The sequence below is a fragment of the Mirounga angustirostris genome, unplaced genomic scaffold (genome assembly GCF_029215605.1).
Source record: "Mirounga angustirostris isolate CCGP_5_RB_7025 unplaced genomic scaffold, mMirAng1.0.hap1 SCAF_9, whole genome shotgun sequence".
In the NCBI taxonomy this organism is placed as follows: domain Eukaryota; kingdom Metazoa; phylum Chordata; class Mammalia; order Carnivora; family Phocidae; genus Mirounga; species Mirounga angustirostris.
In genome coordinates this window covers 62,003,070-62,029,473 of record NW_026991717.1, presented here as the reverse complement: position 1 = coordinate 62,029,473, position 26,404 = coordinate 62,003,070, and the positions used below count along the sequence as shown (strand labels likewise).

Here is a 26,404-nt window from a genome sequence, read left to right as displayed (position 1 = left end):
GTTTTTAAAGAAACTTTAAGAATCCATGGAGGGGGTTGTAGGGGCAGGGGTGGAATTATTTGTAGATTCCATGTGCTAATTACATAATAGGTGGTTCTCTGAGTTTGTATTTAATAAATAGCTTATCAGGGGACGCCTGGGTGGCTCAGTTGGTTAAGCGGCTGCCTTCGGCCCAGGTCATGATCCCAGGGTCCTGGGATTGAGTCCCACATCAGGCTCCTTGCTCAGCAGGGAAACTGCTTCTCCATCTCTCTCCCTCTGCTTGTGCTCTCTGTCAAATAAATAAAATCTTTAAAAATAAATAAATAATAAATAAATAGCTTATCATGTTCTCAAAGATACTATATGTCCAAGAGAAGCTGTTGATCCTCCCTTTCTCGCCACAGTGGACTTTTAAACCACATTCTTTTTTTTTTTAAGATTTTTATTTATTTGTCAGCACAAGCAGGGGGAGCAGCAGAGGGAGAGGGAGAAGCAGGCTCCTCACTGAGCAAGAAGCCAGATGCAGGACTCGATCCCATGACCCTGGGATCATGACCTGAGCCGAAGGCAGATGCTTAACGACTGAGCCACCCAGGCGCCCCTTAAGCCACATCCTTTAGTCAGAAAATACCTGGGTTCATGGCAAGCTGGGAAAGGCTCTCTGTAACACAGGACTCAGCACAACCAGAAGTTACTCCTAACTCGGTCACCATAGCAATACAGGTGCCAGGAACTGCCCTGCCCACCTGGCAGGTAGGAAGATGAGGAGGCACTGAGAAGGAAAGATAACGGGGGGTTAAAAGTGGGGATGGAACAAGGGCATGAACGGGGCTGCTGTGGAGACAGTGCTAAGAAGCCCAGCTTGAACATAGTGCCGTGTCTTTCTGCAGAAGCAGCTGGTCACCAAGGGAATGGTGGTGACTCCAGTTCCTCTCCGGGGAAGGCTCCCCGCGGCTTGCACTCCCACCAGCCAGCGCCACTCGCAGGGCCGGCCCCTGGGCACTGCAGGCCGGAGCACCTTGTGTGGGAAGGGCTCCGCCAAGCGATCCGTCCTCTCGGCTACTAAGATGAACGTCAGGTAAGAAGAGCTCCAAAATATAATCAAGTACAAGGTCTCAAAGCTTTACTGCTTCCTGTACATTTCAGGCGGGCGACATCAAATATGTTTTAATGTTGATGAAAAAGAAGGCAAAAGAGGATCAGAATGGAGAGAAAATAAATGGATGGTTTTTATAAGCTGTAATCTTTTTTCTTTAAATTTGCATTGAGTTTTTTTATCAAACTTCTCTAAGCTCACATTTGGTTCGTAAGTAAAGATAGAAGGTACATACGGATATTCATTTTATTAGTTTAATGTATGCCTATAAAGACATGTAAAGAGAAATTTTTCCATTGACTTAAATGTAAAGTTGAGCTAAATTCCTACAGAAAATATCTCGATGCAGTGAACTTAATTGACACGTCCTAAGTGTAACTTTTGTAACGCACTGGGTACAGTTACCCAGGCCCCATTGACCCCTCTATTTTCTTTGCTTGTACTTCTCCTGACACAGGGTAGCCCCCAATTATAACTATCCCAGAGGTGAAGATCTTCAGGCTCCTTTAATATAGAAAAAAAAAAAATTTTTTTTTTAAATATTTTATTTATTTGACAAAGAAAGACACAGCGAGAGAGGGAACACAAGCAGGGGGAGTGGGAGAGGGGGAAGCAGGCTTCCCGCGGAGCGCGGAGCAGGGAGCCCGATGCAGGGCTCGATCCCAGGATCCTGGGATCATGACCTCAGCCGAAGGCAGCCACTTAACTGACTGAGCCACCTAGGTGCCCCTTAAGATTTTTTTTATTTTTTTTAAAGATTTTATTTATTTGACAGAAGGAGAAACAGCGAGAGAGGGAACACAAGCAGGGGGAGAGGGAGAAGCAGGGAGCCCGATGCAGGGCTTGATCCCAGGACCAACCCTGGGGTCATGGCCTGAGCCGAAGGCAGACGCTTAATGACTGAGCCACCCAGGCACCACTAAGATTTTTTTAAGTAACCTCCACACCCAGTGTGGGGCTTGAACCCACAACCCTGAGGTCAAGAGTCGCATGTTTACCAACTGAGCCAGCCAGGCACCCCCCTTCTCTTTTTAAAGGGCGTTTGCAGCATCTAATAGTGTTGGTGCCTGGTAACACTTCCCCAACACATGTAATTATCTGATGTAGTTTTTAGAGCTTAAAAACGCCCTTAAGTTTGGAACTCTATTTATTGAGTTAGCGTGGAGTCTGAGGAACCTCTCCATGGCAGTTCGGACTGTATGTAAGAGTACTGAGGAACACCATGGTCGGGGTGACTCCTCGCCCCACTGCAGTGTTCACAGCAGCCTGGACTTCACCTAACATGCAGTTGTCTTAACCGGGTTGTACGGTATTCCATAATAATTTTGGGTCCTGATACAGGATCCCTACCACATTTTAGTTTTAAGTCCAGAAGTTCTCTTCTGTTAACCCCATCACCACCACCATCATGTACATTTATGTCTGTCCTTCCCGAATTTCACTGAATCTAAGACACCATCAATTGGAGACTCACCATTATTTTATGAACCACTAAGAAAAATCATTGCCAACTATAATGTGTTACTAATTATGAAACCTATCCCAATTTCAGATGTTAAAATGCATAAAAAATATGCATCATAATCAGTGGAATAAATTTATGGCAATTTGCTAGGAGAATGGGCTTATGTACCATTTAAATGAATGACCATCTACTAGGAAGACGTAAGATCCATTCCCATATTTAGCATAGCAGTGTCCTGTTCACTGATTGGCCATCACCAGGAGGAGAAAGAGGGGAGTGCTTAGAGTACCTCCTAAACTGTAATTTGAGCCCCAAAGGCATTTCCTTGGAGCTCTACCTTGTTCTGCCATTGGCCAAGACAAGGAAAGCAGAGAAGACAAAACCATATTTTACAAATCAAGTGCTGTAAAATGTTTATTCTGCAAAAAAGGTTCCTTCACATAACAAGTACATATCGAGCCCTTTCACTGCTTGGGGATGGGCAGGTGGTTTTGCTTGTATGCTTGATATAAGTTACTCTTCACACAAACACTCGTGTTTGGTACTCCACTGTCCTGTTCAGGTTTTCAGCTGCTACCAAAGATAATGAGCATAAGCGTTCACTGACCAAGACTCCAGCCAGAAAGTCTCCACATGTGACCATCCCTGGGAATACCCCAGAAGGCCAGGCTGTGCTCGGGACAGACAAGTTAAAGACCACAAATGGAAATTCTGCTTCTGGTAAAACAAAAGAAAAAACTCCGGTTCATCTTTAAGCCATCTAACCTCCTGAAATTATTAAGTGTATTTGTTTACTTAAAACCTCTCCATAACTATAAAAGCAAAAGCAAAAATTTCACCATAGCATAGTTTTCATTTTATATTGGTGAGGAAAATGCCAGAGACACAAACAAAAAACTGGTATCTGCCTGAGGACTCCATCTTATCTGTAAGGAGTCCTAAGATGGTGACCCTCCCTGAAGATCATTCGGTCCTTCTTAGACTCAGGGATTAGGAGGAGGATCACAGTATTCATTACAGCCTCTGATTGGTCCTCCAGGACTGAAACTAATAGGATCCCAGAGTTTGTGGGATAAAGGCCACACTATGGACTAGATTTAGGATCCCAGAGTTTGTGGGATAAAGGCCACACTATGGACTAGATTATGTAAGCCAGAATAAGCTATATGGATACTCTGCTACACATGGCCTACTTAATCATCACCTACAATCATTAGGTGGTTTTCAAAAGAATACTGCAGTAGCAGTACAAAGTTTAAAATATATATATATATAACGAGCAGATTGAGGCCTATATTAGAACTGAGTGTGTCACAATTCTCCTGAGAGTCCTATCGAATACATGAGGCAAGAGCCTTGATCGCATAGAAAGGCTCACCAACTCCTGAGACTAGAGCAATCCAGTAGGGGCTTCAGAACAGTGTCAGTAATAATCTGTGTGGAGTCGATGAGGGTTTCTTCATACCTTAAAGACAGAAGAGTGAGGCTGACAGCTACATTTTAAGCGAGTCCAGATGTGGGAATAGTAATTTTATGTGATTCTTCCTCTAAATGAGCTCTCTCATTCCCAGCTTAGCCCTTAATCTTAACGCCACCAGCAAGCAAACATTCCACGTAACCTTCTAAATCTTCCTATAGTAAGGCAAGAAAGGGGCCTGGACAGAGGGCAGTGCCACAAATGGAGTGGACTTGCCTAAGATAGGACGATGTTATTTTACAGAGAGCTGGGGTCACTGACTAGACCACTTACCTCATAATGAGGAAGGACTCACAAATGTTCACAGATAACAACATGAGGCAGAAACTAAATGCTTACCATATTGTGAGCTTTCTCATGGTAATTCAGGGGTGTGCCCAGTTGGGATGGGATAGTTTTTTCCCCCAACTATCAGATATGAATCTTATGTAAAGGAAATCAAATTGTATGATTTTTTTTTCCCTATGATTTGCTTCGTTCACTCAGTTTAATGTTTCAAGAATCACCCATATTGATAAATGAGCTATAAAATTTGTTCATTTTCACTGGTATGGATATACTTCAATTTGTGTTTTACTGGTCATTGACTACGTGAGTATTTCCAGCTTTTGTTGTTTCAGTGGTCATGACCATTATTAACCACGTCTCCTGTACACGTGTGAGAGCTTCTCTAGAGCTCGGAGGGACTGAGGTGTAGCGGGTCTGCAGTTACTGGACAGGCTGAATTGTACCTATTGAAACTCTGCTCGGCATGGTGGACAGCCCGTGTTCCCCTCCCTGCCGGCACCAGATAGCCACACAATGGGATCACTTTCAAACAGGGGTTTTGTGCTTTTCTCATTGAACCAAGTGGCCCTAGATTTTGGTTGCTTATTCATATATATACACGCAAGTGCTGATATTCGACAATAGCCTGAGTACAGCCTGTGATGGGAAAGAATTAATAAAATGTGCCCAATATATGGTGCCAACTGGCAAAAATTTGGCTTACTGAGTCCTGTCACTCTGGTATATTTATGGTACAAAAATTCACATTTTTAAATAAATGCTTTTATAAATAAAAACCAGAGCCACAAATCTTTTCATTTATATGTGATGAGGTTCCTTGCAGGCTTTGTATCTGTATGACTGAAAATGTTACTACTAACATATTATTAAAGGGTAAATATCAGGGACATGGCCTGAACATTTACCCATCAATTATTTAAACAGGATTTTCAACTCCCAGGTGACTCTAGGAAATAACCTAATCCTGAGACTTTGGAGAACTACTCACAAGGGAAGCAAGTCTCAGTGGTTAGCTTTCCTTAGTTATTCTTTTCTCCCTTTTCCTTTTTAAACCTTCATGTTTGAGACTGTCCATAGAGATCATATTTTTAAGACTGAGAAATGGTACTTCAACAAAAAACTGTATAGGCCTTTTTTTTTTTTTTTCCTAATTAAGCCCTGGGGTTTTGTTTCTTGGTTTCGTAGTTGTTACCCCATTCAAATTGACAACTCAGGCAGTACAGACTCCAGTCTCCAACAAGAAGCCAGTGTTTGATCTCAAAGCAAGTCTGTCTCGTCCCCTCAACTATGAGCCACACAAAGGTACGTGCAGACGTTCTGAGATACAAGATGTGCCAAAGACTTAGGATTAAGTAGTTCTACATCTGAGGATGTGAAAAATTCTAGTGCCTCAATGGAAAGCCATACTTGGCCACCTAGAATTTCTTCCCCCTGGGTCCACATGACCCATGATTTAAAAGACTGTCCACTAAGCAAATACTAAATAATCAATTCACTTACATTTTTGTTAATCAAAGACATAACTTCTAATCAGTGTTACAGCAAAGAAATAATAAAATTTCAGGCAAAATCAAGAAACTTGGAAATTGGTCTGTGGGCAAATGAATATTTTCTTTACTACTTTCAAAGGATCCCAGGCTGGAATCCACCTGTCCAACAACCTGGGACATTTACTGGCTATATAAATGCCCATATAAATTGGGCCTATATTAAAGTATCTGTATATCCATTTAAAATACCAACTCTAAAAACAAAAACAACCAATACTTCATGTGATCTTTCAGTAATTCTAGAATTGCTTTTTTTTTTTTTTTTTTTTAAGATTTGTCAGCACAAGCAGGGGCAGCGGCAGGTATATGGAGAAGCAAACTCCCCACTGAGCAGGGAGCCCGACGTGGGACTTAATCCCAGGACCCCGGGATCATGACCTGAACCTAAGGCAGATGCTTAAGGGACTGAGCCACCCAGGCATCCCTAGAATTGCTTTAAAACAGTAAGAATTCCTGGGATGCCTGGGTAGCTCAGTTGGTTAAGCATCCGACTCTTGATTTCAGTTCATGACATGATTTCAGGGTCATGAGACTGAGCCCGCACCAGGCTCTGTGCTCAGTGCAGAGTCTGCTTGAGATTCTTTCTCCCTCTCCCTCTGCAACTCCAGGACGTGTGTGCACACATGCTCTCTATTAATAAATCTTAAAAAAAAAAAACAAAAAACTTATTTTTAGAGGAAAAAAATACGATTTATATCATTTATATTTGTGGAATAGGAATTAAACTAATAGAAATATGATGGCAAATGTCTATAAAGTATAAATATTGATAGCAAGCAAATAGCCTCAGATGAAGAGAATAAAATTGGGAATGTAAGTAGAAGAATCTTCTTAAATCTTTGTCTCTCCTAAACTAGGCAAGCTGAAACCATGGGGTCAATCTAAAGAAAATAATTCTCTGAAGGAGCATGTAAACAGAGTTAGCTTCCACAAGAAAACTTACAAACAACCTCCTCTCCAGACTAGGTGAGTACATAATTATCCAGTTCTATAGTAATTTTAATTTTGAAAGACTATAAAAGCAAAGCCTCTGAGGTAGAGAGGTTCAGTAATAGCGGTGTTTAAGGAAAGGGTAGTTGGGGAATCACATAAAACTTCCTGAAGATACATGTGCCTAGGCGCCCCCTCCCCCCACCGTGGTTTTTAATTCAGGAATTGGGAGGCGAGGCCCAAGCAGCTGCATGGTTTCCGAAGCTCCACAGGTGATACAGAAGAGTACCATGTTCTCACAGGACCTACCAGCCCAAACAGTGTACCTGGATATCCCTCCAGGCGCCAATCCAAGGGCCCAAGTGTAAATTCTTCAACCCCAGGGAAACCAGGCTTATTAGGCTTCAAGGCCCTACCCAGAAGAAATCCCCAGATGATCCTTACAGGCTTCCTTCTGTGTGAAAACCAAAGCCAGAGCTTGCTGTGGGCTATAGCTGGTCCTGGTTGAGTTGATTCCCTGCATGAAACCATCCTGATACAGGATTACCCATCATGTGACTTGCCTATATCCAGCTGCCACCAAGACATTTACTAACTATATTTGCTATTAAGATTGTTAACATAGGGGCGCTTGGCTGGCTCAGAAGAGCATGGGACTCTTGATCTTGGGGTTATGAGTTTGAGCCCCACATTGGGTGTAGAGAGTACTTAAAATCTTTAAAAAAAAAAAAAAATCATTTGACAGAGACACAGCAAGACAGAGGGAACACAAGCAGGGGGAGTAGGAGAGGGAGAAGCAGGCTTCCCGCGGAGCAGGGAGCCTGATGCACGGGGCTCAATCCTGGGACCCTGGGATCATGACCTGAGCCGAAGGCAGACTGAGCCTTCAACTGCGCCACTCAGGCGCCCCCCCCCCCCTTTTTTTTTTAACATAAACCTAGCCTTCCCCCACCCCTCCTACCAATCCCCGATCCCTTCCAGAAACATACAGTGGCTTAGGTCAGCAGACCCTAGTTCTAGCACTTCACCAGACTATAGGATTTTTGAGCTGACATCTGATTTCCAAAGGTAGAGATTTCTCATTTAAAACAAATTAAGGAAGGCACTTGGGTGGCTCAGCTGTTAGGCGTCTGCTTTCGGCTCAGGTCATGATCCCAGGGTCCTGGGATCGAGCCCCGCATTGGGCTCCCTGCTCCACGGGGAGTCTGCTTCTCCCTCTCCCCCTGCTTGTGTTCCTTCTCTTGCTGTGTCTCTGTCAAATAAATAATAAAATCTTTTAAAAATATATATATATAAACAAATTAAGGTACCGAGGTGCCTTTTGTTCCAGTTCCATGCTTAATTTTAGAATGCTACGTTAACATTAAAAGGAAAATACCACTTTCTAGCCCTTTAACACAAGTGACTTAAGAGATGTGGCTTCCATAGACAGCCCACTAGCTAGAGCACAGTGTCCTATAAGAGTGTGTTTTGTACAAGTATACTGGATTTCGGTTTAAGCTTGGACATTAGTCTGACAGGTACTTAAAGTGGACTTTTGTGGAGCTTCACTAGACCCTAATGTGTACCTGTCCCCCTCTTTAGGGAGGAAAAACGGAAACAACATGAGCAAAGACGGAAGGAGAAGAAAGCAAAGGTTTTAGGAGCTCGAAGAGGACTCATTATGGCTGAAGATTAATTTTTTAACATCCTGTAAACAGTATTTTATTCTGAACCCTTTCTTTATTGTAAATATTTTTCTACTGTCTTTCCCACTTTAGTCAAAAGACTTTTTTCTGCTCTTTGTGTTCACTATCTACGTAGTGTTGGTGGTTCTCTTCACATACTACATCCCTGGAAAGTTGTTATTGACCTTAAAGCTCACAAATTCTTTGAAATGGTTTTTATCTAAGTCTCTGTACAATTCAGTTTTCTAATGAGACTCATCCTATAGATTCTTGACCTAGATTTTTAATGTCAAGTTCCCTCTGCTGACAGAACTGGAATCCTCTTCCAGACAGAAGCATTAACCTGATGGTAGGTAGTTCTACCACAACCTTTAGTAGAACCTAAACCACTAACAAGCTGAGAAAGCCACCTCATCCTCCTCCAGAAGATCGAGTCGTCTTAATGAAACAGGGAACCAAATGGGTTGGTAATGGCGTAAATATTCTACCTAGGTGAAGTGTTTTGTTACCTATGCACATTTGTTCCAATCACTTGATGGAATAGCCCTCTGTCACTCACTATATTCTTAAAAACTCTATAGCTCATTCTAGCCTTAAAAATATACAGGGTCATACTGAAATCTGAGGATTGCTGCTGCAAGGATTAATATGGTCTGTCAGAGTTACATCTTACTTTATGGAAAAGACTAGGGTTGCTTAGCCTCCTAGCCATGTTTGTTGCACCTCAGCGGAGCTTCAGAGCTTTGTACTGTTTAAGATTTTCATAAATGTTTTCTCATGGTGGTAGATTCTTTGTAAATAAATTCATGATTGAGTTGACCAGCTAAGATTAAGAAGTTTACTTATACTCTGTTCATCCTGTCCTGACCACCTCTTCTCACCCTAAGAAATGACCATGTTTTCCTCTTGTATTTTTCACAGCACATGTCCAACTCTGTTATACTTACTGTTAAACATACACGAGCCCACAGAACATTGGCATACTCCCGGGTGCTGAATAAACCCAGATTTTGCTATTGAGAAGCAGAGATCATATCAATTAAACCAGCATCAAATAAACTGCAGCTAGAAAGGCAAAATGATCTAATCATTTTGGAAAACAGGTTGATGGCTTCTTAAATATGTCTACCACATTACCCAACAATGGCATGGGTCACACTGACGCACATGACCTTCTACTCCTAGGTATATACCCAAGAGAAAGAGAAGCACATGTCCACACAAGAACTTCTAGGCAGATATTTACAGGAATATTATTCATTGTAGCCAAAAAGTAGAGAACATCCAGCTGTCCATTAATAAATTAAAAATGATGCACTAAAAAGGAATAAAGTATTAATAAAATGTTACAAGATGGATGAATCTCACAGATCTTATGCTAAGTGAAAAGAACCAGACATAAAAGGTCACATATGATTCTCTTTGTACAACATATCCAGATAAGCTAAAACTATGGAGAAAGTAGAGCAGTAGATACCTGGGGGTGGGGGTGTTAAGGTTACTTCTAGGACAGATAGAAATTTTCTAAAATTAGCTTGTGATAAAGCTGACAAGTCTGTGAATATATTAAAAATCACTGAATTGCATAGCAATCTCCTTTCCTTAAATGATGGATTAGAAAACACAAGAAACTTACAAGGAATAGAGTAGGAGAAAGACATCAACAGTCATCTTGAGGACTCCTTGCTTTGGCAATGCCTATGTGTGTAGGGGAATTGTTCCTAATGAATCATTTTAACCCAATCCAGTTAAGTTCTTTACATGATACCTCCGCATCAGGACTTGTATTAAGTTACAGCTTAGAACCTAGGTTCATGCTATGCCTCCCTCTGCAGCCCCTCTTGACAATAGCATTTAGATTTGTCCCAGGGAATACATACCAGCCATTGGTTGGAAGCCATGAAAGAAGTACTTTATTTTGTCTCTGTCATCATGGATAATACTACTTAGTTTGGTAGTACAAAATTACCATCTCTATTTAAAAAGTCTTGGGTTAAGCTCTGGAGAATTTTCATAGGCGAATTCTTCTGTGTGGGCTGGATCTGTAAACACTCCAATAAAATCTATTTCTAGGAAGAATGGACCATCCACTTTATCAGCCAGAGTGAATCCAATAGAAGAGATCTACATTTAAAATAAAACTGATCAAAATCGCATATACTGATATTGTTCCTGGAGTTTTCAAGTTCCATGAGGTGATTCATATAACTGGGTCTTTACACTATCAGCCCTGAGCAAGTATGCCATAGTTCTCCTATGCTATATAGCAAATCATAAGAGGAAGTGCAGGGATGATTCTTCTTTCTACTTTCTCTTCCTCTCTTTAAAGTAGTGCCACTTGGGGCGCCTGGGTGGCTCAGGTCATGATCCCAGGGCCCTGGGATCAAGCCCCACATCGCTCAGCGGGAAGCCTGCTTCTGCCTCTCCCACTCCCCCTGCTTGTGTTCCCTCTCTCGCTGTCTCTCTCTCTGTCAGATAAATAAAACCTTAAAAAAAAAAAAGTAGTGCCACTTAAGACTGGTTAGGACAGCATGGATGTCTAATGGAGGTTCCTTGAAGCCCTCCTGAACTGGAATACTGTTCTCTTATTTTAGAGCTAAAATAAAATGTAGGCAGGCTGAAAAGACCATAGTGAAAGCTCTCCCAGCGGGGGGTTTGGCTCACAGAAGAGGTCTGAAGCAACCTCTGCGTGGAATAACAGGGGAGGCCTTGATAAGAATTTTCATCTTTCATTTGCCAACCCTCAAAAATGGACTGAAATCATCCTCACAGGAGTTTTGTTTTACTAAAGTTAACAGTTCTGAGTCAAAGTACAGGAAAATGTTACCTTGTCAAGCAGAAGCTGGTACTGGGCATCCCGGATTCTTCCTTGATTAGAGAAGAAAAATTTGGAGAAAGGAATCTGAAAAGAGAAACCATTTACTTCAGAGCTAAAATATAAGCAGCTGAGGCATTTGTATGGAATTGCAATGATAACAGTTTAATTCTAACAATTGTAATATATGCAGTTATGACAAGTGGCTAGGCATTTGGATCATAGATATATTTTTTAAAAAATAATAAGTATTAGAAGAAAACAGATGAAAACCTTTCTAAGCCAGAAATCCCAAAGGAAAAACAATAGAGTACAATTTAACTTCTGACAGCAAAGACAAAGGATAAATTAGGAAAAAAATATTTGTAATATTTATGGACAAAAACTAGTATCCACAAAGCTTTCACAGGTAACTAAGATTTAACAACCAACGGAAACATGGGGAAGGGGAGAAACAGGCACACTTGTATACTACTGGTAGGTGTGTAGATTGATACAACTCTTAGAGGATGACCTGCAACTGGGAGGCAGGAGTCCACCATGGCCCCAAGATTTCCACCTTCTGTGTCCACACACCTTCCAGGTATCCACCCTAACCTCTGCCGCTGAGAAGGGACTCTGCAAATGGAAGGTCCCAAAGCACCTGACCTTAATATAGGGAAGATTATCCTCTGTAGGCCCAACTTAATCACTTGGGCCCATAGGTTGACTGGCAAGAGAGGTTAAAACCATCTCCTTGGGGGCAGATTATCCACTGCTGGCTCTGAAGACAGAAGAAGTGAAATGGCAAAGACTGCAGGCAGCTTCTAGGAGCTGAGAGAGGCGCTCAGCTGACAACCAGTACAGAAACCAGGATGTTAGTCCTACAATCATAGGAATTGAATCTGGCCAATAACTACAATGAACTTGTAAGTGGATCCTTCCCCAGAGCCTCTAGAAAGGAATACAGCCCAGGTGACACCTTGATTTCAGACTTCTAAGGCCCTGAGCATTGGACCCAGGTATACTGAGCCCCAACTCATGACCTATTGAACTTTTGAACTATGAGCTAATGAACATGGGCCGTTTAAAGCCACTAACTTTATGGTAATGTTTTATGTAGAAAACTAATGGCAATATTTAGCAGATTATGAAATGCCATAACTTTGACCTACCAATTTCACTTATATTTCACTTATATGTTATAATCTCTGACACATAAAGATGTAGCTTTTTCTAAAAAAAAAAAAAAGGAAAAATAGGAGTATGGTTAAATTATGGTGCATGCATACAACTGAATACTACGCAGCTATTTTCTTAATGCAGACCTACACAGGATACAATGGGAAGGAAGACCTCTACAATATATTAGTGAAGAGGATCTAGACAAGAATCCACAGTATAAACACAAATTTTAAAAACCCCTCAAAAAAAAAAACTAATAAACTTTTGGCAATTGGGAACAACCCAGTATCTATTATTAGAGGAATCAACTATGGGATTTCCATATAATAACAAAAAAATAGAGAATAACTCCACATAGTGATATGGAAGCTATCTAGGATTTCAATTTTATTTTATTTTATATATTTTTAGAGGGGTGGGGGGCAGAGGGATAGAATCCTATGAAGGCTCCATGCCCAGCACAGAGCCTGATGCTGGACTCAATCTCATGACCCTGATATCACGACCTGAGCCAAAATCAAGAGTCGGGCGCTTAACTATTGAGCCACATAGGCACCCCTAGGATTTAAATTTTAAAAATAAGCACAGAAGATGCATAAAGTATGCTATTTTTATTTTTGAGTAAAAAAAAATTGGAGAAAATAAGATTATGTACTTACATTTGCTCATCTGTACATAATGAAACTGCCAAGCTACAAAAGAAAATACTGAAAGTGGCTACTAGAGGGTGGGCAGGAAAAGGGTGGAGAGGGACATGAGTGGGAGTGAGACTTCTCACTGTACATCATTTTAGATTTTGATTTTTGAACCATAAAATAAAAATGTTTAAAAAAAAAGTTGTGGGGCTCCTGGATGGCTCAGTTGGTTGCGTGTCTGCCTTCGGCTCGGGTCATGATCCCAGGGTCCTGGGATCGAGCCCTGCGTCAGGCTCCCTGCTCAGCAGGGAGCCTGCTTCTCCCTATCTCTCTGCCTGCCACTCTTGTGTTCTCTTTCTCTGTCAAATAAATAAATAAAATCTTTAAAAAAAAAAAATTGTGCTGTTCAGATTATCACCAAAAGCACTGGACATAAAAACAAACTCAATTCAAAACTCAGATTCCAACCCACCACTATACAAGATCACATTGCTTCCACAGCAGATTAAAATACAGTCATATCCAGGGTCACCTGGGTGGCTGTCAGTTAAGCGCTGGACTCTTGGTTTCTGCTCAGGTCATGATCTCAGGGTGGTACGCTGCGTAGAGCCCTGCATCAGGCTCCCTGCTCAGCATGGAGTCTGTTTGAGATTCTCTCTCCCTCTACACTCCCACTCATGCTCACTCACTCTAAAATAAATAAATAAATCTAAATCAATCATAAATACATACATATATATGGTCACATCCTATTTCACCTACTCTCTGCATTCCTGTCAAACAAACCCAGAGGGGACCCCCCGCAATCCGTTTCTCATTTTGCATCCTAGTTTAGCACTTCATCTACCTCATTATTCAAAACATATTTTGGAGGGGCCTCTGGGTGGCTCAGATGGTTAGGCGTCTGCCTTCGGCTCGGGTCGTGATCCCAGGATCCTGGGGTCGAGCCCCACGTCGGGCTCCCTGCTCAGCAGGAGGCCTGCTTCTCCCTCTCCCTCTGCCTGCTGCTTCCCCTGCTTATACACACTCTCTGTCAAAAATAAATAAAATCTTTAAAAAAAAGAAAACAAAACATATTTTGGAAATGGAATCAAGGCTACCTACTTGTCACGTGTCACATACTGCACCATCCCCTCAAACTAATCTCTTCTTTTTGACACATGATTCTCTAAGACCGCTGTCTACACCAAGGTAGTTACCTGGATTTTTTTAAGCTGGATAAAAAGAGCTAAGAAGGAACATTAAATCTTGTATAAAAGAGGGGCGCCTGGGTGGCTCAGTTGGTTAAGCGACTGCCTTCAGCTCAGTTCATGATCCTGGAGTCTTGGGATCGAGTCCCGCATCGGACTCCCTGCTCAGCAGGGAGTCTGCTTCTCCCTCTGATCCTCCCCCCTCTCATATTCTCTCTTTCTGTCTCATTCTCTCTCTCAAATAAATAAATAAAATCTTTAAAAAATAATAATAATAAATAAATAAATAAATCTTGTATAAAAGAAAAGGAAGCACAATTGCTCTTTCTCTACAAGTGACGTAAACTATGTAATTTTCCCATCATTTTTCTGTTTTCTCTCTATAATCAGAGTAAATATTTGAGCATCTCACTTCTATTTACTACAGGAGAATTATTCATGAACAAGTAAACAGCGATTAGTAACTCTTAATTAAAAACCTCTTGGGCGCCTGGGTGGCTCAGTCGGTTAAGTGTCTGCCTTGGCTCAGGTCATGATCTCAGAGTCCTGGGATCGAGCCCAGCATTGGGCTCCCCACTCAGTGGGGAGTCTGCTTCTCCCTCTCCCTCTGCCCCTCCCCCCTGCTCATGTATGCGCTGTCTCTCAAATTAATAAATAAAATCTTAAAAATAAAACCTCTTGTGACCACACTTAATGGTGGTGAGCACTGAGTAACGTATATAAATGTTGAATCACTATGTTGTACACCTGACACTAATATAACACTGTACCTCAATAATACTTCAATTAAAGAAAAAATCTCTTCCCCAACACTTTTCCTCAATAATTTAAAGAGAGCTGTTGCAAACAACTATTTTTTCCAGACAAAGATTAGGACTGTATGTATTTTCAGGGAAGAAAGTAATTGTTAACAATGAAATGGTAATACTACAGAATAATTTGGCAATGTGCAAAGGCCTTAAAAATATATCATTTATTCTAGGAATGTTCTTTCTAAGAATATATCCTAAGAAAATAAGGATATTTACTTCAGAGTTTGGTACAACAGTGAAAAATTCTGAAAACAATTTAAATGTACAATAATAGAGAATGAACTAGGTAAATTCTCATCTACTTATACAGTAAAATATGCAGAAATTAAAAATGATGTAAAAATATATTTCAGCAGAAAGTTATATATAAAATTCAGTAAACAATATATGTTATAAAACAGCACTGACACAATACCATTTTTGTTAAGAAATTTTTTAAAAAGTATAAACAAAAATCCAAAGGTACACATGAGAAGTAGTTTGCCTCTGGGTAGTGGCACTACATTTTTTTTCCTTTTTGCTGTTTTCCAAATTTTCTATATGAAATCCTTGTTTTCATAATTCAGTATATATATTATTTGTATACAAGTGTTACATGAATTTTTTTTATGTTTATTAGTGCACAAATACGCATCAAGTGCCTATTATATGCTAGGCACTGTTCCAGGTGCAGGGCAAATAGCCATGAATAATACAGACAAGGTCCTTGCTCTCAGAATTTATGTTCCAGGGCAGAAGGGTAGAAAGTGACAATAAACAAAGAGACAAGTGAATGAACAAAGTAATTTTACCTAGTAATTAGTTCTATGAAAAAATTAAACAGAGGGGCACGTGGGTAGCTCAGTTGGTTAGGTGTCTGACTCTTGATTTCAGCTCAGGTCAGGATCTGAGGATCGTAGATCAAGACCCATTTCAGGCTCTGAGCTCAGCAGGGAGTCTGCTAGAGAGATTCTCTCTCTCTCTCTCTCTCTCTCTCTCTCTACCCCTCCCCACTCCTCTCTCAAATAAATCTTAAAAGCAAACCAAAAACAAAAACAAAAACAGGGTAGTGTTACTCAAAGTGACTGGGTTAGAGGGTGCAACTGTAGCTGCAGGTCAGGCATCTCGGAGGTGAATTTTGAGCTGAGAGGTGAATGACAGGAAAGAGGAAGGTGAAGATATGGGGGAAGAGCATATCAGCAGAAGTACAAAGGCTCTGAGATGGAGGTGAGCTTGTTGGGTCTGACACACAGAAAAGGGGCTAGTATGGAGGAGGGAAGTAGGCGGGAGACTGAGGATAAAGACAGGGGTCCAATACTGTAGGCCCAGTAGGCCATGTTAAGGAGTCTGGGCTTTATTCTAAATGTAAGGGGAAGCCACTGGAGGGTTTTAAGCATGTGAGTGATGTAATGTGCATTATGCCTTAGATCACTCTGGCTGCTGTGTGGAGAGTGGATTTTAGGAGGCAAGAGAACAAAGGACATCAATAAAGAAGCTGCTGTAGTAATCTAAGGGCCTGGACTGGGGTGACAGTGGGAGAGATGGCCAGAAATGGTCAGACTCTGGGTGTATTTCAGAAGAATAGGTGACAAGATTTGCTAACAGACTGTATGTGGGATGAGGGAGAAAGGAATCCACAATGACCCTTAGGTTTAAGTCTAAGCAGAATGAGGACTTTCTTTTGAGTTTATGGATTAAAAACCTTTCAGTAGGTGTAAAAAAAGACTAGGCAGTTGAAATTCATTCCCTGAATTTCTACTTATTTTCCTCCAAGTTAACATTTTTTAACTTCTCAAAGCTTCTTCTGACAAAGTACTTCATTACCAAGGAATAAAAATTTCATGATTGTGAAATATGAAGCATTTATTGTTCTTAAGGGAGCCTTTTTAGTAGAGTTGCCTGGAAGAGGGGATATGGCAGAAACTTAAGCATCTACTTGAGCCCAGAGCAGAGATGTACCCATGACTTAGCATGGAACTGGCCACATCTTTATAAAAAAACATTTACTGATGTATATAAACTAACATTTATATTAATGAAAGAAAAAATCAATTATATAAATCTCACCCCTAGGTCATCTTCCTTCTTTCACTTTCCACACCTTCCAAGAGGGATTAATAAGGAAAACAAGCGAAACAAACAAACTACAGTGTAACCATGATCTCAAGACTTCATTTTCATACACAGTAAAGACTTGTGCTGTTACCTTGACTTCCTGCCAATAGGGCCCCCCACGGGTGAACATGAAGTAACTGTACATCTGATTCTTCCTCTGGATTATATCCGTGTCCTCTCGGATATTCACCATCCAAGGCCGACCATCTCCACGTACACGGAGATACAGAGTGTTGAACTGGGACCAATCATAAGCCCTCTTTCTCTCAAAAGGGCCCTATGGTACAGAAACGAAAATTAATTTCATCTCATTTTCCACTATTAGCAAAATGTGAGTCATCATCTTTTGCAGCATCAAAAGGATCCACTAGGCATTTTTTTGTCTTTTTGGCTTTCCACCACCATAAGGAGGCAGATAAATCTGGTGATTCTTATTTTAGTACAAAATACTGACAGAGGGGGCGCCTGAGTGGCTCAGTCAGTTAAGCGTCTGCCTTGGGCTCAGGTCGTGATCCCAGGGTCCTGGGATCGAGTATCACATCAGGCTCCCTGCTCAGCGGGAAGCCTGCTTCTCTTTCCCCCACTACCCCTGCTTGTGTTCCCTGTCTCGCGGTCTCTCTCTCTGTCAAATAAATAAATAAAATCTTAAAAAATATATACACTGACACAGTTTTATGTTTCTAAGGTAATATCCCAGACATGATTGGCCCAGGACAGTGTTGACATGTGGTAGGCACTCACTTGTATCAATGAATAGAAACAAATTACTGTATGTACCTTTTTCCCCCCCAGTCCTATGGAGCAATGGATTCTGAGTGGGCATGACAACTGCCTTCCCATAAATCAGAAAACTATGAAAGAGCTCAAGTTTTAAAACTGCTGTTTTATAACAATAGCTAACATCCACTGAAAACTTATCTTAAGCACTGTGCAGGCATAATTTCATCCTCACAGCCCTGTGAGATAGGTACTATCGTATCATTGTGCTCCATCTTACAGATGAAGAAAATGAGCACTCAACTAGGAAGTGGTAGATCCAGTGCCATTTAACTCCAAAATCTGTATTCTTAACTAACTAAAAACTGTCTCAGGGAAAGTGGAATTTAGTGTTAATTAACAAAGGTGTTTATTTATACCAGTCTCAAAGATAATCTGATTTCAAGAATAGCAGTGCTCACATATGAACTATTATTTACTAGCTGTATAATTTTTTTTCCAAAGATTTAATTTTTTTTAATGTTTTTTTATTTATTTATTCATGAAAGTCAGAGAGAGAGAGAGAGAGAGAGGCAGAGGCAGAGGGAGAAGCAGGCTCCCCGCCTAGCAGGGAGCCCGATGCGGGACTCGATCCCAGGACCCTGGGATCATGACCTGAGCCAAAGGCAGACACTTAACTGTCTGAGCCACCCAGGCGCCCGCAAAGATTTAATTTTTTTATTTTAAAGAGAAAGAGTGAGATACCTGGGTGGCTCAGTCAGTTAGGCAGGTCATGATCCCAGTGTCCTGGGATCGAGTCCAGCATTGGGCTCCTTGCGCAGCAGGGAGCCTGCTTCTCCCTCTGCCCCTGCCTGCCACTCCCCCTGCTTGTGTGTGCACGCTCTGACAAATAAATAAAATCTTTAAAAATAAATAAATAGAGTGTATGCACACACCAGGAACAGGAGTGGGGGGTGAGGAAGAAGAGCAGAGGGGGAGGGAGAAGGACAAGCGGACTCCACATGAGCTCGGAGGCCCATGCGGGGCTCAACCTCAGATCGCGATCTGAGCCAAAACCAAGAGTCCGTCGCTTTACCAACTGAGCCACCCAGGTGCCCCAACTAGCTGTACAACCTTAGACAAGTTACTAAATCCCCCAAAGCCTCAGTTTCCTCATCTGTAAAATGAGAATGACCACACCTTAGAGTTTTTTATATACACACACACACACACACACACACATATATAAAGTAGCACAAGGACTGGCAAGGCACACTTAATAAATTTTATAACCTATTTTCAATACCCCACAGTGTGTATCTAGCTGTAGAATTATTTTCTACTGCAGAATGACCAAATCCATTCTGTGGATTTCAGGCACTGAAAAAAAAAAAATCTTTGTAAGCAGAGGTCTCTCCAAGAACACATACCTTTCTTTCTCATCATTATCTGGAGAGAGGGAGCCTAAGACTATTCCTAACATTTGCCTTTCTCCTTAGAGCACAATATCCAAGCAAACATCCAGAGGCTGTGGACAAGGCCAAGGACAAGGCATGGGGGCCTGTCCAGGCAGCCCTGGAACAACAGCTGGTCAGCAAATTTGCAAAAAGCCATAGGTTGGCGGTAAGACAAAGGAGGCAACCAAAGTGACTGTGGAAATCAGTGTTCTGATTGGAAACTCTAAGGCTAAAGACAAAAGAAACTATATACCGACACTGTATTCTGGCTGGTAAACTCGTTTCTCACAGGGTTACAGGTTAAAAGTTCTGAAACTGGGGTGCCTGGGTGGCTCAGTTGGTTAAGCCACTGCCTTCTGCTCAGGTCATGATCCTGGAGTCCCGGGATCGAGTCCCACATTGGGCTCCCTGCTCAGCAGGGAGTCTGCTTCTCCCTCTGACCCTCCTCCCTCTCATGCTCTCTGTCTCTCATTGTCTCTCTCGCAAATAAATAAAATCTTAAAAAAAAAAGTTCTGAAACTGCTTTGTATGTACACTGGAGTCAAATTAATAGGTAAGCTGATGGTAAATGATGGGAGTCAGGTTTCTCACTATTACAGAGGGAAATTATAGATAAGCAAGAGGGAGAGGCCCAGAATGAACCACATGGCACTGGATTAGAGTCAGAGCGCAGCATGAACTCATATTTAGTTTACTACAGATATAGAAATAATTGCAGACGTGTTTCCACTGGGTTGGTACACATCCCTGTATTTCCTGCTGTGTCCACTGAGAGGTCCTGGAAGTAATGTCTACCCAGTAGCAACAAGCATACCCAGCGCCCAGATCTCCAAAAAAGGGAACCAGGGCTCCTTCAAGAAATGGCTAATTCTAGGGTTGGGACAGAGAAAATACAAGATGTGCTTAGAGCATCTTGCAGTGTAAGAAAGTGCTAAAAAACAAAAAAAACGCAGGCATGGCAAAGGGACAAAAGCCAACCTGAAAGACCTGCCAATGGCCAAAGCTAGAACTATTTGAGCAACAAAATAAATAACATAGTATTGGATTATAACCGGAAGTGCGAATCCATACAAAATGACTGCCTAAAATAAATGTGGGACAGGAAACAAATCTTCCTCTCTGAAGAATCCCAAATAATTTATGTAAATACCACCCTTTCAGGAGATACAACTTAATCCCATGCCCTATCCCGTGCCTTGAATGTAGGATGCACTTACCAACTTGCTTCCAAAGAACAGAGTATGGAAAGAATAAAAAAAAAAAAGTAACTTAATGGAGTACCCTGGCAAACACTATCTTAGCTAGGTAATCACGGTGAACACATCAGTGTTAAGTTGGGTTGCTAGCATGTACCCCTGGTATGAGGGATGGGAAGGGTACTTCAACTCTGTGGTATTCTTCCTAAAAACCCAGAAACCCAGTCTTACTAGGAGAAAAAACATCAGAAAATCCCAAATTGAGGGTCATTCCACAAAATACCTGACCAGGATTTCTCAAATCCTCATGAAAAATAAGACTAGAAAACTATCACAGACCAGAGGAGACTAAGGAGCCTAAGGAAACATGACAACTGGATGTAATGTGGTGTCCCAGATGGGATCCTGGAACAAAAAAAGGACAGTGGAAGAACTAGTCAAATCCAAATAGTGTCTGGAATTAGTTAATAGTACCAATGTCAGATTCTTAGTTGTGACAAATGTACTACAGCAACATAAGATGGCAACAGTTGGAGAAGATGGGTGAGGGGCATATGGAACTTTCTGTACTATCTGTACAATTCTTCTGTAAAACTGAAACTATTCTAAAATAGAAAGTTTGGGGGCGGGGCGCCTGGGTGGCTCAGTCAGTTAAGCGACTGCCTCCGGCTTGGGTCATGATCTCAGGGTCCTGGGATCAAGCCCCGCATCGGGCTCCCTGCTCCGTGGGAAGCCTGCTTCTCCCTCTCCCATTCCCCCTGCTTGTGTTCCCTCTCTTGCTGTCTCTGTCAAATAAATAAATAAAATCTTTAAAAAAAAAAAAAAGAAAAGAAAGTTTAGGGGCGTCTGCCTTTGGCTCAGGTCATGATCCCAGGGTCCTGGGATCGAGTCCCACATCGGGCTCCTTGCTCGGCAGGGAGCCCGCTTCTCCTTCTGCTTGTGCTCTCTTCTCTCTCTCTCCCCCTCTCTGAGAAATAAATAAAAATCTTAAAAAAAAAAAAAAAAAAAGCCACAGGCTAACCCTACATCTTCTCTAAGGAACCCTGGCCATCACAGGGTCTGTGGTCTATTAGAGAAGATGCAAATCTGGGGCGCCTGGGTGGCTCTGTCGTTAAGCGTCTGCCTTCGGCTCAGGTCGTGATCCCAGGGTCCTGAGATCGAGCCCCACATCGGGCTCTCTGCTCAGCGAAGAGCCTGCTTCTCCCTCTCCCACTCCCCCTGCTTGTGTCCCCTCTCTCGCTGTCTCTCTCTGTCAAAAAATAAATTAAAAATCTTAAAAAAAAAAAAGAGAAGATGCAAATCTCCCCAAATCATTGTTCAAATGTCTGACTTCTCAGGGCCCCTCAAACATAAGAATGGCCCCACCCTGGCCCAGAGTGATGCCCAGAAACAAGTACCCCCTGGTCAGGAACCACTTCCCCCTTATGCTTCTGCTTTACACCTGTGCCCAGTCATTACTTAACCCCATGCCCAGACGGCCTGCCAGGTGTGTTCATTTACAGAAACAAAGCCATGTGCTCTGGTTCGTGCTACAGTGGAATTCACCGCAGGTCACTAGAAAACAGAGGCTCTGGGGCTTCACTCACCCTTGGACTCCTGGCTACCATTGCACAGTACCCACTGCGGCCACTTTCCCCATCCTTAGGCGCCTCAGAGCTCAGGGTTCCATACAGCAGTGCACTCTGATTATTCTTGCCCATTTTCAGGAACACTTCACTTCTGCCTCCAATAGTCTTATCAGAAGTCACTATCCACTTATCCAAATCTTCTTTTCCACGGAACTGCCAGACAACCTTGGCTTGTTCCAGCAAGACCTCATGCAGAGGGCGGCCTTCAGGGCCTATCCAATGATTCACAAGATCATCCTTCAAACGCCTAAAATGGTCCTTTATTTCATCTTTAATTGCTTTATCAAAACTAACTTCAGGCTTCTCCTCAGGAGAGGTCATATCCAAAGCAACTTCTCTCTGGTGATGTCCTTGCAAATCCCCTTCAGAATTCCTCTGAGAGGAGGTTTTGCTAGGAGCAGCCACGGGTTTCTGAAGACTACTAGAACAATAGTCTGCAAAACGAGTACCCAAAAATGGACATGAGGCACTTGGCTTGGGACAATGTCTGAAAATATAAGCGCCATTCAGAAATCTGTGAACCAAAGCCATGGTAAGATAAAGTCCAAATGTAAATTTCTCCCTGGGCTATGAGGGAAAGAAGCTTCAGCAAATAGCCCAATTCCACCTAGAACAGAAGAGACATTGAACAGTTACCAGGGTAGCAATGAATGCATCACAATTTCAAATGCAACACAGATCATGTATTGTGAAATTCAGGAACTTATTTTCTAGTTCTGTCAACATTTACCCAGGGCCTTACTATGAGCAGAATATTGTTTGCACTGTATGTAAAGCATCCCTCTGCCTTGTGAAAAAATGCAGAAAGGGAAAGAAACACAGGCCCCATTCATGGAGTTAATTACTGACCCTAAAATAATTCAATTATGCACTTCAAAAGGTTGTGTCGATCTTAAAATTTTTTACGCTGGGTTTTTAAAGAAATCATTGATTCCTAAAATAGAATATTCAACTAATTCACTCCAGACCTAGGCTAACTGACATTTTAGCACTTCGTCTACAAAAAGAGGGACTACAGTGTGCACTACATATGGAGTCAGAAAACGTGCCCATTTATTAGGTTATGAGTATTGTGAATATTGGCAATTTCAGGCTGTTAAACCTAATCAACCTCTTTATCCTCAGGTAAAGCTATTAATCTTTTGAAGTCTCCACTTCCTCGGGGGTAAGGCTGTGTTAACATCTCCTCTACCTACCTGAAGGGATTCTTCTGAAGATCAAATGGAATGAATGATGGCTATAAGAGCATTCTCTGATCCAGTAAGTCTGATAAACCCCCAAGATTCTTCATGTCTAACAAACTCCTAGTTCAAGGTCCACACTTTGAGTAGCAAGGCTTGGACTATCAGTTACTATCTGAGCTCCTCAAATCTAGAACCTAAACAAAAATACCAATACCATCACATTTAAATGCCAATCTTAATATTCTCAAACCACCTGACATATATTATCTGACTGAATGCACACAAGTCTCCTGTAAGACAAATCAGGTAGATATTTCCTTTTTCTAGAAAACAGATACCAACAGGTGAAGTGATTTGCCTAAGCTGACAATGCTAATCAGTATGGAAGCTCGAACTAGAACCCTAGCCTTAAGTCCTTCTACTACGTGCTGCTGCCTCTACATCAGCAACACGGTCGCCTGGGTGGCTCAGTCATTAAGTGTCTGGCTTTGGCTCAGGTCATGGTCCCAGGGTCCTAGGATCGAGCCCTGCATCGGGCTCCCTGCTCAGCGGGAAGCCTGCTTCTCCCTCTCCCACTCCCCCTGCTTGTGTTCCCTCTCTCGCTGTGTCTCTGTCAAATAAATAAATAAAATCTTAAATAAATAAAAAACAACAACAAGAAAACATCAGCAATAAGTTCTATAGCTCTTGTAAAATAACAACTTTGGCTAAACAGTCCTCTCTTCTACTTACTCCAGCTAGCCCTAAAAGGAATAAAATATGCAATGCCAAGTTCTTTGTTCTCCTGTTTTGGCCCAAAGACCAGGAGAGAGGAAAAACAAACAAAAATTCACCCACTAGTCAGAACATGGAGCTGAATGAGGAACTAAACAGTACACTGAAAACAAAAACAAAAAGCCTCAAAAATGCCAAAATCCAACAATCTGGCTTACCTGCCTCAATTGCCCAAGAGTCTACATCAAAATGGCCCCCGGACCACTAACTAAAACACAAAAGTGCTCATCCTTCTAGAATGCCCCTCCTCCCTCATGCCCCACATTAAATGGATCCCCACTTTCTCTCTTCTAAATCACTGTACTCTGCTTCCTTCCTCCAGGCTTGCAGCCACCACCTCTACCTCATCCCTCCACTCAGCATCTAAAAGGGCCTAAAACACAAAACTGATCATTTATCTTCTCTGACTAAAACCCTTCCAGGGGGGTGCCTGGATGGCTGGGTCAGTCGGTTGGGGGTCTGCCTTTGGCTCGGGTCCTGATCCCAGGGTCCTAGCATCAAGTCCCGCATCGGGCTCCTTGCTCAGCAGGGAGCCTGCTTCTCCCCCTGCTTCCCCTGCTTGTAGGCGTGTTTGCGCGGGCTATCAAGTAAATAAGTGAAATCTTAAAAAAAAAAAAAAAAAAAAACACCTTCCAGGGCTCCCTCATGGTTTTCAGAATAAAGCCCAATTTTCTCCACAGGGTCTCTTAAGACTCCTCCAGATCTGGCCTCCATTCACCTCCCCAGCCTCACCTTAGTCACATTCCACTCTCTACTCCAATAACCATAACCACTTGCAGTCCAACAAGTGCCAACCCCCCCAGTCCCTCTCTGGGTTTCAGGCCTTGGCAGATTGCTGCTCCCAGGCCAGGAGTGCCCTCCGTGGATTTTACCTAGCTAACTTATCCTTTGGTACTCAATTTAGACATCCTTTACCTTCTGCATTTCTAACAAGCTCCCAGGTGATGCTCTCATCATTGGCCCACTGCACACTTTTTAAGTAGCAAAGTCCTAACTCATCTCCCGGACTCTGATCTCTACCTCTCCCAATCCATTCTTTGCCTGGCAATAAAAGGGATGTGTCTAAATATAAATGCACTCCGCTTATAATAAGTCAGCAATTCCTCCCCCAGAAATTCAAACTCCTAAAATAGTACACAAGGCCCAACTCCCTGACCTAACTTCTACTCACATCCATGGCCAATGACCTGAGCTCTATTAAGACCAATGGTAGAGGCGCCTGGGTGGCTCAGTCAGTTAAGCCTCTGCCTTTGGTTCAGGTCATGATCCTGGGGTCCTGGGATCCAGGGGGAGGGGGAGGGCAGGGAGGTCCCTGCTCAGCAGGAGTCTGCTTCTCCCTCTGCCCCGCCAAAAAAAAAAAAAAAAAAAGAATGGAACCAGGAAAATTAGTTGATCTGAGGTCCTGGAATCATAGGTAATATTTCAATTTCCCTCGCTGCTTGTGCTTAATTAATTTTACCTGTACATACAAAGGGATTTGGGAAACAAATGATAATCCGATAAAATGTAATTTGTACAATCATAAAAATGATTCTCGTGAACCCCACCCGCAGGCTACACTAAGTGGCAAATAAGGAGGAATCAAAATTGCATATATACTAATATTACAAACATAAAAGTGTACCGACAAAAAAAGATTTGAGGGAGGAAAAAAAGAAAAAAGCCTTAAAGTCGTATGTAGGATGATGGGATTCTAATATTATTCACCGTATTTTCCAAGCCCTCAGTAGTGCTTCTCTAATAATATAGCTTGAATTATAAATTTTTGTTCCGTATTTTTACCAATAAACATAAAGTAAAACCCATCAACTGGATGACCCCGGGCTGAAGTTGGTCATTTTTGACCGCAACGAAACCCACGGCGCTAAAAGAGAGCAGTCGTCAAGACTTTATACCAGGGCTGACCACGCGCCGAAACCGTTCCAAGTATAGTTCACTGACTCCTCACAACTGCCCTGAGGTACTGTTATTATTCCGATTACAGAGACGAGGAAAAGGAGGTTCCAAGAATAAATTACTGGAGGTCACACAGCTAGTCAGAGGCAAAACCAAACTCTAGAGCCCCGGTGTTTAACTCCCGATCTGATTCGGGGGAGCGGTGCGGACCATGCCGCGGCGAGGCGGCGCCCTCAACCCTCACCTGCTAGGGCTGTTGTCCCCCGACAGCCCGCCGGCGCCCGCTGGCCTCTCCGCCGGCGCCCGAGAGGGCCTTCCACCCGGGTCCCCGCTTTTCCCGACCGGGTCCTCCGCTTTCCTCGTGTGGGTCCATCTGCTTTTCCAGTCCGGCGCCGAACCAAGCCTTGG

General features: G+C 42.4%; 2 protein-coding genes across 8 annotated transcripts in view; one reads left to right on the top strand and one right to left on the bottom strand.

Moving 5' to 3' along the window:
• The window catches only part of NUSAP1 (nucleolar and spindle associated protein 1), a 77,028-nt gene extending 64,309 nt beyond the window's left edge, over nt 1–12,719 (top strand). For all 6 annotated transcript variants that reach the window (XM_054513603.2, XM_054513602.2, XM_064570649.1 and 3 more), the window contains 5 exons: nt 873–1,060; nt 3,106–3,263; nt 5,494–5,610; nt 6,716–6,824; nt 8,373–12,719. In XM_054513603.2, coding sequence (XP_054369578.1) covers nt 873–1,060; nt 3,106–3,263; nt 5,494–5,610; nt 6,716–6,824; nt 8,373–8,466 — 666 coding nt within the window. In that variant the 3' untranslated portion in view covers nt 8,467–12,719. The remainder of the gene's footprint in view (nt 1–872; nt 1,061–3,105; nt 3,264–5,493; nt 5,611–6,715; nt 6,825–8,372) is intronic.
• On the bottom strand, nt 10,346–26,396 carry NDUFAF1 (NADH:ubiquinone oxidoreductase complex assembly factor 1). Of its 2 annotated transcripts, none has more exons than XM_045900318.3 (5): nt 26,241–26,396; nt 22,101–22,749; nt 17,257–17,442; nt 11,283–11,357; nt 10,346–10,579 (listed from the first exon to the last, which is right to left on the bottom strand). In XM_045900318.3, exons 2-5 carry the CDS (start codon nt 22,671–22,673, stop codon nt 10,430–10,432), a joined length of 984 nt encoding a protein of 327 aa, XP_045756274.1. In that variant the 5' UTR covers nt 22,674–22,749; nt 26,241–26,396; the 3' UTR covers nt 10,346–10,429. The 2 variants fall into 2 exon arrangements, with proteins under 2 accessions (XP_045756274.1, XP_064426722.1); XM_064570652.1 differs by having other exon boundaries at nt 10,461–10,596.
• Nucleotides 26,397–26,404: the final 8 nt, after the last annotated feature.